This window comes from Scylla paramamosain, unplaced genomic scaffold (assembly GCF_035594125.1).
Source record: "Scylla paramamosain isolate STU-SP2022 unplaced genomic scaffold, ASM3559412v1 Contig79, whole genome shotgun sequence".
In the NCBI taxonomy this organism is placed as follows: Eukaryota; Metazoa; Arthropoda; class Malacostraca; order Decapoda; family Portunidae; genus Scylla; species Scylla paramamosain.
In genome coordinates this window covers 298,310-312,249 of record NW_026973744.1, presented here as the reverse complement: position 1 = coordinate 312,249, position 13,940 = coordinate 298,310, and the positions used below count along the sequence as shown (strand labels likewise).

General features: G+C 44.9%; 1 protein-coding gene across 3 annotated transcripts; it reads right to left on the bottom strand.

The window, feature by feature from the left end:
- LOC135098756 (uncharacterized) lies at positions 1-13,940 on the bottom strand. 3 transcript variants are annotated; one of them, XM_064001152.1, is made up of 5 exons: positions 11,872-13,940; positions 11,676-11,771; positions 11,512-11,595; positions 11,251-11,414; positions 1-660 (listed from the first exon to the last, which is right to left on the bottom strand). In XM_064001152.1, exons 1-5 carry the CDS (start codon positions 12,197-12,199, stop codon positions 544-546), a joined length of 789 nt encoding a protein of 262 aa, XP_063857222.1. In that variant the 5' UTR covers positions 12,200-13,940; the 3' UTR covers positions 1-543. The 3 variants fall into 3 exon arrangements, with proteins under 3 accessions (XP_063857222.1, XP_063857223.1, XP_063857221.1); XM_064001151.1 differs by lacking the exon at positions 1-660 and having other exon boundaries at positions 7,302-11,414; positions 11,872-13,937; XM_064001153.1 differs by lacking the exons at positions 11,251-11,414; positions 11,512-11,595; positions 11,676-11,771; positions 11,872-13,940 and adding an exon at positions 817-964 and having other exon boundaries at positions 3-660.

Below are 13,940 nucleotides of genomic sequence, written 5' to 3'. Positions count from 1 at the left end.
GTCTTATTACTATCATTATTATTATTATTATTATTAATATTATTATTATTATTATTATTATTATTAGAAAGGTTATGCAGAGTCGATGGAACATTTTATTTTTATTAGGACAAATACAGCTCATTGCTTATTAGGGCAAATACATCTCTTTCATTCAAAACATTTGCGAATTGAAGGCGAAGAGATCATCGTCATCGCTGTCAATGACGGGCGTAGTTTTAATAACTCTAGGAACCAGCTTCTTACGAGGGGCGGCTGGAGCAACGGGGAGTTTTGGTGTGCTGTCGTCCTCTGGCGTGTTAGGGGGAATATTTTTTTTTTTTCTGTTTTCCTGCGACTTCTTCTTCACCTCCTGACCCTCTTTGCCGCCTACTGTCGACTCATCTGACCGTTGCGGCTGTGCTTCGGTCGGAGGTGGCATCAGCGACTCCTGAGGTGGCGGAATCGACTGCGATGTCGGCTGCTGCTGTTGCGACTCCTGTCCTGATGGAGCGTCAGGAGGTGGGCTGGCCGGCAGTGGCGACATGTCGTCATCACTAAAGATCAATTTCTTCTTTGCAGGTTCTGACATTTTCTCCACATTGACATCCTCATGGTCAGCACGGCTTCGCTTACCCCCAGCATCGCCCAGATAGATATCAAAGCGGAAAGAGATGCGTTCTGTAACAGACAAAAAAAAAAAAAAAACGATGAGAACAATGGAAAAGTTTTTATTTCCCCTCCCACTCTCCCTCTTCTTATTCATTGGCAAAGAACGTTAATGTAATTTACAATGGTGAAGATGTCAGATGCCGTGCAAGGTAATGGCGTACTCACCCGCAGTTCTCAAGATGAAATGTTTGTTAGCTTGCTCCATTCTTGGAGATGAGGCTTCGACGTCCGACTGGGTTGAGAGGTGATGGCGAAGTGACGCTTATCCGTCAGCAATTACCCCATATTGACCCCCTTTCCCACCCCCACCCCACCCCCCAATCTACCTTATTACCGCTTTACAGATGTTACGACATCTCGCCTGGCTGCCGGCTGGGCAAAACGTAGGCATGCAATGCGGCATATTACGAAATATTACGTATGCCATACGAGTAATTTTTTTGTCATTATATAGATATTGATGCTTTTTGAAGGTGGCGTGAATAATGCACATTGCACGTTTTAATGTATGCCAACTCAGTAGAAGGCAAAAGAACATGCAATAAATGCCACACACGAGGGAATTCAACCCCTGAAGTCGATAATTTAATGTGCTAATTTTCATATGTGGACAAGTTTGCATAAAATGATGTAAGACAGCGGAATTGTATTTGGGATGCAAGTTATAGCTATCGTAATAGCCTATGGTCTGACTTTGAAAATTAAGATAAACAGTAATCCAGTGGCCCATGGTCTTTGAGTCACTCAATGTATTTAGAATGAAAACGCATGGCTTCACCTGTTTTCTGGCAAGATTTATCAGATCTGTCACATGGCGATGATCGTGACAGCCTAAAAAATAAACTCGATCGCCCAAGATGCCTGCTAGACCGGCCTGTATTTCACGTGCATTCATGACGGCTTATGCGCGGACAATGCAGCGAACGTGACGATAATGATCAATTTCTATGACGCCAGTAGTGTCGGCGAAAAACATTATGACGCGGTTGTGATTACGTCCCTTGGCAAACGACAGATTAATTCTTAGATTTCCTGATTTATCCAGAGGGATGGCATTGTGCACGTCCTCCGTCACAAAGTTAAAGAAACATACTGTCCGACCTTTATTAAATGCATCAAATGTTAGGGAATTACGCGTGTCCAATCCTAGTGACTCAAGGGTCGTGTAAAACAATTTTGACGCGTGATGCGGGAAAGAGCTGCGAACGTTATAAATGGTCGCCCCGTTCACGGTGATATGTACATGTGACAGATCGGCGTGTTGAAAATATAAACCATTCTTATCAATTACGCCTTGTAAGCTGTCCATATCAACTATTGCCATGGTCAAATTTTGAGGTATGATTTGCGCGAAAGGTAATTCGGCAATCAAAGACGTTTGATTGGCGGCTAACACATACGTTTTATTGAGCGTTCTATTAAAAGTGTATTGCATTGGATTTCGAGTCAAGGAGTTATTTAACGATTCTAAGGCGGGCGGATGTGGCGTGACGCGGTCAACCCATAACTTAGCCATCTCGAGCTTAAATTTGAAACTGCTGGCATCTTGGTGTGAATTAAGAATCCATGTTTTGTTAGCCAATTCTAATCGAATTCTCACATCAACAGAGTCAAGCAGATAAGCGTCCAGACTTGATATATCCGAAAACAAAGGCGCAGTCATCGAAATGCCGTGCGTTTTACAATCTTTCATCATTTGTTTCTCGTCTTTATTCCCTCCCGTGAAATAGTCTTCATCAAATTTATTGATTATGCCTTTTGATCCATCATAATCGCGGTGGTAGAAGGCGACGCGACCGATAGAGTCAATTTTATCCTGAGGGATTGTTGTAATCATTTTAATGAAGGCGTGATAGTTGAACAAAGAGGATGACTCCACAAGCTGTTCGTTAAAATAACAAGCGCATGACTTAAACATCGTATTATTCAAACCATTACTAAAAACGACGTGATCGTCATCGTCTAGTGGCGCGCCGTCTGCCTTCGTCGCGCTAACTCGCAATTCTAGAGACAGCGTTGATAGATCCAAAAATTGCCCTGGAATACCAGGCAGTCTAAATTCAATGTAAGGATCGTTGATCCCCGCATGATTATTAGCATTTGCGTCTAAATTAACGGGTAATACGTCCAACTTTCCCCTCGCAGCGACTGACGATTCGATGGTATGCAAGCGATTCACCCGCGGAAAGTTCTCACTCACGGCCGTCAGATAATTGCTCAGGGGGGTGGAGGTCGCTCCACCCTGCACATCCGGACCGTAATGAGTCATCTTTGCGACTAAGCTAAATATTGAAGATATCTGCTTTATAGCAAGTCTTTCTTTTCAGTTGCCTGGTTGGTGGTTTTCTCTTTTTTTTTTTTTTTCCGACTCCAACTTTCCTCTTTTTCATTACTCGTCCGCCTCGAACTATCCTTTCCCCCACACCCTTCACGGCTGCAACACCTCTATTTCTTAATGATTCGCGAAGTCGCTTCCCTTCTAAAACATCTGTTAATAAACCTTTTCCCATTTGGAGCGCTTCGGGTGCTACAGTGCGCATGAGAAAGGGAATTGCTCTTTTAGCAAAGCCACTCAAAACGGAAAATAGACCGCCACCTCTTCTTGAATGGGGTGGAATAAAAACCCGGATGTCGTCTAAACCTCCACCTTTGCTTTGCGTAAAAAGCAAGTCGTATTCCGCTCGAGTGGGAGGTGTGAACGCTCTCGTCATGATGGTTGTCACGTCATGAATAAGACGTCGAGCATAATCACCGGCTATTTATTTCTGTCTGATATGCTGCTCCCGCCATGATCAAAATAAATAATAACGGTCACCCCAATTAAGGAATACATTTATACTCGATTTGTCAAACACACATCAACTTTATTTTAAAATTTACATGATATAGTTATTCAGACTTCCTCACCAGAATAGTTTCAACTCCAAAAGGTTGAAGTCGCTGCGCCAGCCCTTCCACCATAGGCAGGTAATTATTCTTCCACTCATCCTGGCAGCGACCTCTACATCCCAGTCCTTCCGGGATAATAATTTGCTCTACTTCAGCGTTCGCCATGGCTAGCAGGGCAATCTTTTTCAGGCAATTCTGGAAGTGTTGACGTCGATTCACGCTTGTATCCATCTTGAGTCCTTCCACGTAAGGCAAATCCTTCGACGTCGCGATTGCCTGTCGCGCCTTCTCGTTTCCCTCGACGGCCTCGCCCCAACCATACTGAGTCACGCAGGCCACCAGGTGAGGGAGATTTACGCTTCCTGTGGGAGGCGCGTGGATAATGATACGTCCTGGGTCATCTCTCGTGTCTGCCGTGGCCCGATGAAGCGAGTAGAGTCTCTTTCTAGCTGCATGTGTATTCTCGTATGGGTAAATCGTTTTGAGATCCCGCGCAATCCCACTCGGTTCGGTGGAGACGGCATTTACTGAATAAATGATATAACAGCGGCGGTCGCGGAAGATGCCATCGGTCAGCTTGCCCTCGACCACCTTCATCTTGACGAGTAATTGGAGGGCTGATCCACACGTTGAACCCTCTGTGAGGGGAGTGAGGGGGAAATGTGTCATCGCAGACCTTTATTCACACGTATTGGTCGATATTACACCTTCTGCGTAGTAGAATTTATTCATTCAAATTGACGCAGGTGTTATTTTTTTTTCCTTTGTTGGTGGGAAGGGATGGAGGGCGGGGAACGTATTATTTATTAGGGGATGTGGGTTAGGGGGGGGGTGAACCTTTTTTTGACCATAACCCTCATCAATTATCCATCCGTGGGCCTGCACCCCTGACGCGCCTAACACGTGCTCTCATGTATTATTGATGTACTTACTCGTTTACAGAGTAAGATGGGGAGCTTTCTCATTTAATATGCTTCCCAGATGTCACCGACCCCGCCACCTATCAGTTTACTTCGTTGAGTCGTATTTCTGATGGCATCCGCGGGGAGTTGCGCCATGCGAAGTAGCAGTGATAATAATGGACGCTTATCGGGTGAAAGTCTTTTCGCGGCCCCCTTTTCGTGACCGAGTACTCGTATGAGATCAAACACGCTTATGCCAGAAAATGGTGGAAGTAAGTTACCGCGCTCATCCCATGAAATCCCAGGTTTACCCTCCAATAATTTCAAGAGAGATAAACCATATTCTCTAAAGGAAGGAGGAACGGCAACTCGAATCAAATCATCCAAGGGTGGATTGACAGGTGCGCGTGGTGGTGGCGTCACGCTGGCGGCGTCGGGGAGGGCGGCGGCCGGTAGCGGAAGTGAAGTTTTTTTTTTTTTCTTGACTTGTTTTGACGTGAATCGGTGCTGAGTTGTGCTGTCGGTCGGTTTAAACTTACACCTCTCGGCAACTGAGACGGGAACTAAACAATATTCTTTCATCTCTGTAGTAAACTTGTTATTGCCGACACGGCTATCGGGAGTAACGCGGCCAATATGTTACCACCTCGTTTGGAGATTAGAATCGCTTTCTTCTTGTACACGGGCGTCTTCTTCAAGGCTACAGGGCGAATATCACTCTTGAATTTTTTCAGGCGGTTAATGATGGTATCGTCGTCCGTCAGGCGTCTCTTCAAAAAGTTGGCGAATATTTCCGAGATGCAATTGACTTCGCGCTTATTCAAACTTTGCAAGACCTGCTTCCGCAATTTAGGGGTGACGTGCGAGAGGAGAAAAACCAAATCCTTGTACTTCAATATCAATGGTTTTTCCTCATCCATATCTTATACTAAGTCGTCCGCATCTATCCAGCTGTCAAATTTATCTGGGTACCCACGCCAGTGGACGAAGTACTTTCTCTTACCTCGCTCGACCTTCGATCGTAATATATCGACCTGGTAATGTGAGGGAAGAGAGGACTTGATTAATTCTTCCCTGTAGAAAGCGCCGGTCACGTCCTCCCCCGCCAAATCCCTTATGAAATAAATAGGGATTTTATGTGAGTAATCCACACGACTTATCTTAAAAAGCTCCTCGGTATTGTTGACGGTATAACCCTTATTGAATTTAAATTGCGTTCGGGAAGCACGTTGCAAGCGTACAATGTCTCCCACGTCTAATTTATGACTGACAACTTTCTTTCCCCTTGGCCGATTTAAATACATTCGTTTAAATTGCTTCCTGACTTGTGACAGCTCGCGGAGGTGGTGAACCTGAGCCGGCGTTTGGTTGCCGCCCAAACCGCGGTGTGGGGTGTGATTGTACGTATTTATTAGGGTGGGCAAGACGTTAATATACGTCAGTGTGTTGTTCTGCGTGAGATATTTATATATTTTTGTCTTTATGGTTCGGATGACCCTTTCTGCCAAACTCGCCTTTGTTTCACGCGAGTAATTGGAATACAAGGTAATACCTTTCAAAGTTAGATATTTTTTCACTGCTTGATTATAAAATTCGGATCCCTGATCGGTAAAAAGACGCGACACGCCTGTAAAACTCCCCGACTCTAGAACTTTTTTCAGCGCTTGCAGGCTACTGTGTCCGGATTTACTTGTCAGCGTTGCCACTTTCAAGTATCTGCTGAAAACGTCCAGGCAAAACATGATGTATCGGACGCCGCCATTGTGTCTGTGCAGCCTCGCAAAATCAGCCAAATCGCAAGTTAAAATGACGGACGGTTTAGGAGCGAGAATTTTTCGTCGCGGAAAACGTTTCAGTGTCGGCTTGTGAAGCGTATAAGTGCGGTTGCCCTGCAGAAATGCCCTCACATCGCGGAGTGTTAGATTCTTATCCCTTTTCTTCCCCTCTCTGTAGAGTGCTTGCACACCTCCTAAAGCCGCAGGATTCGTCATATCCCGGTAAAGTTCGTCCAAAACGGCGTTCATAGCAGATAGACTTTCTCACAGGGTGACTCATCCACAATATTCGTGCGCAGTTGAATTTCTTCGGGTGCGTTCGGGGATAAATCACACAACAAATAACCGTGATCTCGTCTAAGCACGACATTTTTATAAATTTCCACAAAGTGTTTGGCGCGCTCCCTTCCATAAAGTTGCCTGCCCAGACATTCAATTTGATATATATCTCTGTTTTTCATAAGAATGTAATGTGAGGCATTTAAAGTTATCGTTCTAGCATACTTTCCGGGGAAAAAGACATTCTGTGCTATCATTATAACTGACAAATTTTTATGTCTCCCTTTGGTGAAAGCCTCTGCTATCGTTTGAGAATTGCCAGCCGTGAGGAAATTGTCATCTAATATCAGGAGTGTGTGCGTTTGCGGGTCGGCGTATGGACTGTTATCATCCATCACGGGATCAATAATTTTCTCATGCACTTCGACCTTATCTTGAAAAGGGGAATTCTGCTGCAGCGAATGCGATGAGACGCCACAAATGATAATTCTGTTAAATCCATGCTGATATTTCTCTATAATTTTATTGCAGAGGTGTGTTTTGCCGGAATTTGTATAACCTGCAATAATTATGCGTGCAGGATATCTGAAGAGATTCAGCATCTCTTCGCTAAATGTCTTGTCCATGTTAAGTTCAGAGGGTTACTAAAAGACGCTACGATATGTTTACAGTATTTATTACTTAACCTTTATTTACATGGTCATGTAGGTAACAGCATAACTAACCTCCCAGCTGCATCCTCATCCCTGCCTTCTAATTATGACGTGGATCTTCCCCGACCCACACCTCTTCCTCAACCTCCCCCCTTCTCCCCCCTCTCCTTAACCTAAGTACAAATGTTCTTACATTACCTCCTCCTCCTCATCCTCCTTATCCCCACGTGGGCAGTACAAATGTCCTTACAGTACATGAACAATCTCCTCATTCCTCTCCTTAACTCCATACTCAAAACAAATGTTCTTACATTACATGAATGGCAGCTGCTGGCGGCCGCGGTCTCTCTCCACCCCTTAATTATGACGTGAATAATGTCATGGAAGGCCACTCCCGATCACGACACAACCCATCCTCCACCTCCCCCTCTTCCTTAGCCTACGTGGTCAGAGCAAATGTTTTTTTACATTACATGAAGGGTGTCTGCTAGCAGCTGCGTCCTCTCTTTCTCTACCCCTTAATCATGATGTGAATAATGCCGCGGAAAGTCTCTCCCGATCACGCCACAGACCACTCATTACCCCATCCTCCCCCTCTTCCTCCCCCTCTTCCTCCTCCTCCTCCTCCTCCTCCTCCTCCTCCTCCTCTTCCTCATCCACCTCCACCTCCCCCACATCCACCACCACCTCCTCTTCCATCTCATTCTCCACATCTCTTTCCCGCGGATCATTGTCGGGGTGATAATACGCCCTTGAGGTATAGCCATCGACGTGAAAGCGCTTGTCGTCAAAATGTGACAACGTTCGCTTTCGCATACGAGTGGTACAAATTTGTCCTTTCACATTCCTGATATTATAGCAATCCACCATCCCACATGCGACATTATTAAGTGTTTCCCTATACTGCTGATGCAATATATTTTGCTGAAGGTGAGTTGGAATGCCTTTACCTCGAGATACTTGCTTGTCATCTTCCAACAGCAGCGAATACATCTTTGGCTTTAATATAATCGCCTCTTTGATGAGCGTGGATCCGGTTTCAGATTTCAACAAGCCTAGTTGACCCTTCCGCTCCCCATTAAAACACGGGTGATCTGAAGCAAAGTTACTGGTGTCGAGAAAATTTGCCATGGGTCCATGTTTCAGTTCATCATTTAAGTTTGTAGGTATGTGCAGACTGAAAATAAAACTGTCAGTATCTTCATAAGCTAATTTAGCTCTCTCCCCATAATTAGCTTTGATGACACGATACCAAAAGTTGTACATGTACTTCTTTGCCACTTCTAAAATATGGTATCCCAAGTAATTTGGCTGCCTGATTTTAATCGTGTTCTTACTGTTGACACATATGACTCGGTCCTCGCCTAATTGGTGGACCCTTTTAAAGGATGGATTTCTTGCATACTTCAGGAAAGACTTTCTTTTTGTCACTAATTTCTGCTGGAGGCCATACTTCACTTCAGATAACATGGATCTACCATAAACTGCGTTTGACATCAGTTTGCAAATGCGATTTTTAATGGCGCACGTCTCATTTTTACGCTGAGCGACGTTCCTTTCTATGAAAGGTTTCAGGTATGGAGCCTGTCTGAACCTATATATAGCATGAACACATTGTATTTCCAGTCCAAGTGAGAGTAAAAGTTGCAGCAATTCCAGACTGATGAGATGATCTTTCAGTCCCTTATGACTGGCCACGAGTTTACGATTTTTCCTCCCCAGCTTACGACCCTCAGCTTCTAACAGTCTTTTACTGTACGGTGAGATGTCATCTTCTGTAATAGTCATGTGTGCGAGGCACAGAGGGAACTCGTCCGTGATCCGAGCTACGTCGGGGGAAACGTCACAGCTGTCTAAATGCAGCCAGTAACCGACGTCGCCATCTGTCGCATGATTCTGGATGCCAACTTCAAAAAAATCATCCATCTCTGACTGAGAAAGCTTTTTGATGTCACCCATAGGCAGGGGGGAACACATAACGCTTGCATATAATGAATTATAGTCCAGATAGAACACATAGGTGCCGGGTCCACCGTCGGGTTCGTGGTTTGACTGCAGGTGTGGCCTGACGCAAGTTACAAAGCCTCCTCGTACATTTCTTTTGATCAGGTGATACATGTTAGGGTCGTAAGGTGGATCAAGTTGAACGCCTGTCGACTTTAAAAAAGCGTCATAAGCATAAGAAGACAGTGACACGTAATGTGACACGTCCAGCCCATAAAATTCATGCAGGTATGATCTATATTTGAGATATGTGTCGGCTAATAATCCCACATCAATCTCACAATACAGTCTTATGTAATCGCCTAAAGTGCGGCAGGATGTCATACTCCACACGCTTTGAGCGTGTTCATATTCTCCAGGTGGCAGAGCCTTCCCCTTGAGCGTGTCATAAAATGCCTCACGAGGTGGCAATTGTCGATCTTCTAAGCGGCCAAGGTCGGTGATGTACTCATAACAAAGAAACTGTTTTTGAGTGCAAATTACACGCCTTACATCCTCGGGGAGGTAATTCACCATTTCCTGGGCGTAACGCGTGCTATAGCCCGCCTGCACGTGACTCTGAGCGAGATGACCGAGGCCAGCATTCATAATGGAAAGCGTGTCCTGAAACTGCAATTCCTTAATCCTTACTTTCAATAAATGCGATTCTGACTTGGCAAGGATGTCCACGTGCGACTCTGGCAAGTGAAGGTCTTTTATGATTAAGGAGACGTCAAAGCTCATATTATGTGCCAGAGTGATGAGATATTTCCTCATGTCACGACACTGGAGGTTGCATCGCGCGCACAAAGCCCCCTTGTAATTATTTTGTGGTAATGAGTGGTCGTGATGTTTATGAGGTGGGGTTTTCACATTAAAGGGTTGATGGCAGAGTTCGCAGTGACGCTGACGTTTGAAGTGGGCTTCATCCTCCGCAGACATGCTAATTGGATAGCTAACTACACTTTCCTTGATGATTCCCCAAGCATTGGATAGGCTATCAATGAAATTATTCACGGGATCTTCACCGAAATAACTTCTCTTTTCCACGACATCTCCATGCCTATTGATGATGAGATACGAGTATCCAATTGGGTCATGTTCAGCTATCACACTCCTATTCTCCTTAGGTTTTATCATAGTTTCAAAATCAAAAAATGCTAAGTATGCAGGCTGATAGGTGTAGGCAAAATTTTTAAATTTTACTTTTTCACCGTCACCTGGAAAGAGAAGAGTTTGAGTGAAGTCGCAGTGACACTCGTGATCGCTCAAACTGACAGACTTGGGAACTGAGCTGAAACATACTTTGCAAAACTGATGACCCTCTGGGGTGGGACTGCTTCTCGTCAATTTCCGGTGCAGCTTCTCCACGTCTTTAATGAGCGTCATATGTTTTCCACCTAGTAAAAGGAGTGAGACTACAGTTTTATACTTCCGCGAGCCTTTTCTTGATAATGTTAAATAGTATATCTCACCGCTTTTTGTCAGTGTATAAACGTCCAGAGACAGACAATTTAACCTTTCTAACTGACTCAAGTTCTCCCAAGTCACTGGACTGCCTACTTTTCCGCGCGTGACGTATTTCTCTCCGCCATGCCGTCTCCGTAATATTTTTGGAATTCTTTTCCAAGGTACACCTCGAGCATGAAGTCTGAAAGCCGCCAAACACTGAATAACACAGGATGAATGTCGGCCATCAGGATTGAAAATTTCATTCCCTCCTCGCACGCCTCTAGGATAAGCAACATAATCTCCTATGCCACTACATGCGACATGCAAGCAATAGTTGATGAAAAAATTCTGTACTCTTGAAATGATAAAACCAGATCCTTCAGTCTCGCTGGTAAGGCTTTCCAGCCGACTGTTCAGCTGATGGATCCATAAATCAACAAGGTCAGGCACATCTTGATAGGTGATCAGTCGTGCTCTAAAAGCAATATGAATGACTCGATGTTCATCCTCGCCTAAGGTAGAGAATTTCACTAGTAACAGAGAAATGTGTGAAAATATTTTCAGGGTGGGGGGGAATGGCGAGCTGTGTGACGTGAAATATGATCTAATTTCCCGTATAAAGAACTCCCTGTATTCGGTAAGTAGACCGAGTGGATCTCTGCTTACATGATCAGGTATGTCATATTGATGTCTGGTGAAGCTCCTCATAAAATTTTCCCTCGAGTCAATTAACCGCGGCTCTTCCGGCATCCCGCGCTCGTCAAGGTCTGCATCCGCCGACTCTCCTGCCATGCTGCGCTCATCGTGGTCCGCCTCCGCTTGTGGCGTGTCTGGGAAGAAAAAATAGAAGTAGCAGCGACAGTTTATTATTATTATTATTATTATTATTATTATTATTATTATTATTATTATTGAATTGATATTTACCTTGTGTAGGTAGTGAAGGACTTGAAGTCTCGGAAGAATTGAATACGTTCCCCGATAATCCACTCGGTCCCGGCCGTGGCGAGTCTTAAAAAAAAAGAATATTAGTAGTGGCGGTGGCACCGTATTTATTGCTTTATTATTTGTAGTATTTTTTTTTTTCTCACCTCTTCCCCCGCCTCCGCGTGGGATGTCGCCTTGTGACGTCCGCCGACGTGGGCCTTCTACGCCGGCGTTCTGCTCAACCTCAATCGAGTGTGAGCCTGTACAGGAAGATGTGCTCAGAGCTCAAACTTGTAAAGATTGACAGTCATTTCATCTTTATTATTATACATTCCCGCCAAAATAAGTAATAATGCTTACCAGAAGAAGCAGGATTGCCAACTTCGCAGGTGTGTTCTGGCGGTGGATGTGGAAACAGAAGTCCACACCGCTCGCATAAATCACACTGGTCTTCCACACATGAGGGGCAGGATGGATTAGTGCGCCATCTCCCACACACTTCACATAAAATCCGCGCCTCTGCTGTTCCACAGTGAACACCCATTTTCTTTTCTTTTTTTTTTTCTATAACATTGTCAACACTTTGTCCCGGCCGCCATGCCGCGCGGGGAAACACTGAAGCTTCCCGCGCAGATGGTCGCGAGGCGCGTGCCTTGACTCGGAAGTAGGCAACACCTGCCTGTTTCATTATCCTCCACTCCACCCATTATCCCACCTTGATCGATTCTCTTCAAAATTTTACGTCCGAGACGCAAAGTTAACGTGGTCTTATATGTAACACGCAAGTAACACTGTTTTCCCCATCTTCAAACTGAATAGGTTTGCCTCTTTGATTAGCAATTTTGATGGCCACACTCTCTATAGTTGATGCAGAAAGTGGTTTATACGTAATTGAATTCGCACCTTTACTGGTGCTGTCGCCGGGGAGTGGTATGACGTCTAATATATTAACTAGTTGGCTGCCAAATCGCGAGGGGGAAATGATGTCGGTATAAACGTACATATAATCCGTCCCTGCATCAGCTCGCGGTACGTATTGAGCGAATAATTTTATGGGTGATGAGGAGGAAGCTTCGCTGGCGTCGGAAGATGAAATGCCGTCGCCAGATCTTTGAAAGTAGACGGTGTAGCGAAAATTTGGATTGAAACCCAGAATGTGAGCTATATGCGATGCAAATTTTATACTTATATCACTGTAAATACGATCGTCATTAGGAGGGACAATCGCGTTATTCACAACGACCCGCTCCAAGTCGCGGTCATAATAAATGATATCCGAGTAAGGGAAATAGATCTTAAAGGAGTCATTCAAGATTGCTTGAAGTTCTCTCACTATCTGTCCATTAATTGCCTTAGTTATGGCCGGTATGTTCTTATCGGTAAAATTGGAGATGATATTCCTTTCCGGTAGATAGGTATACATATTATATTCATACATATCAAAGTCTGACTGCTTAACCCGACCATAGAACGATATACTGGAATTTGGATCCCCTTCCGCAATGCAGTAGAAATATTTAGGGAATAAAATATTACACAGGCCGACTTCATAATCCCTGCCGGTGTCTAAATGAATGGGTAAGATTCTGTTTTCAAATTCTGTTGTTGTGTTGTTGGGAAATGACCTACCACCTGCAAGAGAAGATAGGTATACGTATATATCGTCACTATCTCTCAATGACATGTTTTTTAAACCCTGTCAACTAACAGACTGACTTTAAACTTTACCTTTTCATGACATATATACGTCGGCAGACTGGAGATTATGGCGGTACGGCGTGGATAGTCGCGACGACCTTGACCATAGGGGAATGTACTGAGATATCGGAGGGAGCACGTGTCGGCTATAATAATAATAATAATAGTAATAATAATAATAATAATAATAATAATAATAATAATAATAATAATGATAGTAATAAGACCGCCATCCGACATAAGTATTACGTCAGCCATGCCGCTGGTGGTCGGTGAAAGTGGAAGAGGCCGCCGCTCCGCCCTGGCCGTCACAGACGCTTTCTCCAGGTAAAAAGGATGGACAGGTAACGGGATCTCGTGCGGCAGTCGCGACGACCTTGACCATAGGGGATGTATTGAGATGTCGGAGGGAACGCGTGATGGCAACACTCGGTCATCCCACCCTCCAGGATTCCGTGAATGAAAGGGAAAGGGCGACTTCTATGGCAGGCGCCGTCAGAGTCCCCCTAATCACGCGTGTGTGGCGGGCGGCTGCCACGTCTGCCCGCCAGCCCCCCCATCACCTCTCCTCCCCCCCTCCACCCCCTTTTCACTCAATTATTTTCCGCCCACCATCATTGATTCATTAGTCATTCCATCGTCGCCGAAGCATAAGGACGCACGCCCCCTCACCTCTCCGTCAGTGTCGCCGTCACCGTCCCTCCCCCCTCCCTCCCCCCCCTTGGTGTTTG

Coding starts and splice junctions, on each gene's coding strand:
- LOC135098756 (XM_064001151.1), bottom strand. CDS start 12,199: ATGAAACAGGCAGGTGTTGCCTACTTCCGAGTCAAGGCACGCGCCTCG. Junction 11,772..11,871: donor TGGCAATCCTGCTTCTTCTG/GTAAGCATTATT, acceptor CTTCCTGTACAG/GCTCACACTCGATTGAGGTT. Junction 11,596..11,675: donor ACGCGGAGGCGGGGGAAGAG/GTGAGAAAAAAA, acceptor TTTTTTTTTAAG/ACTCGCCACGGCCGGGACCG.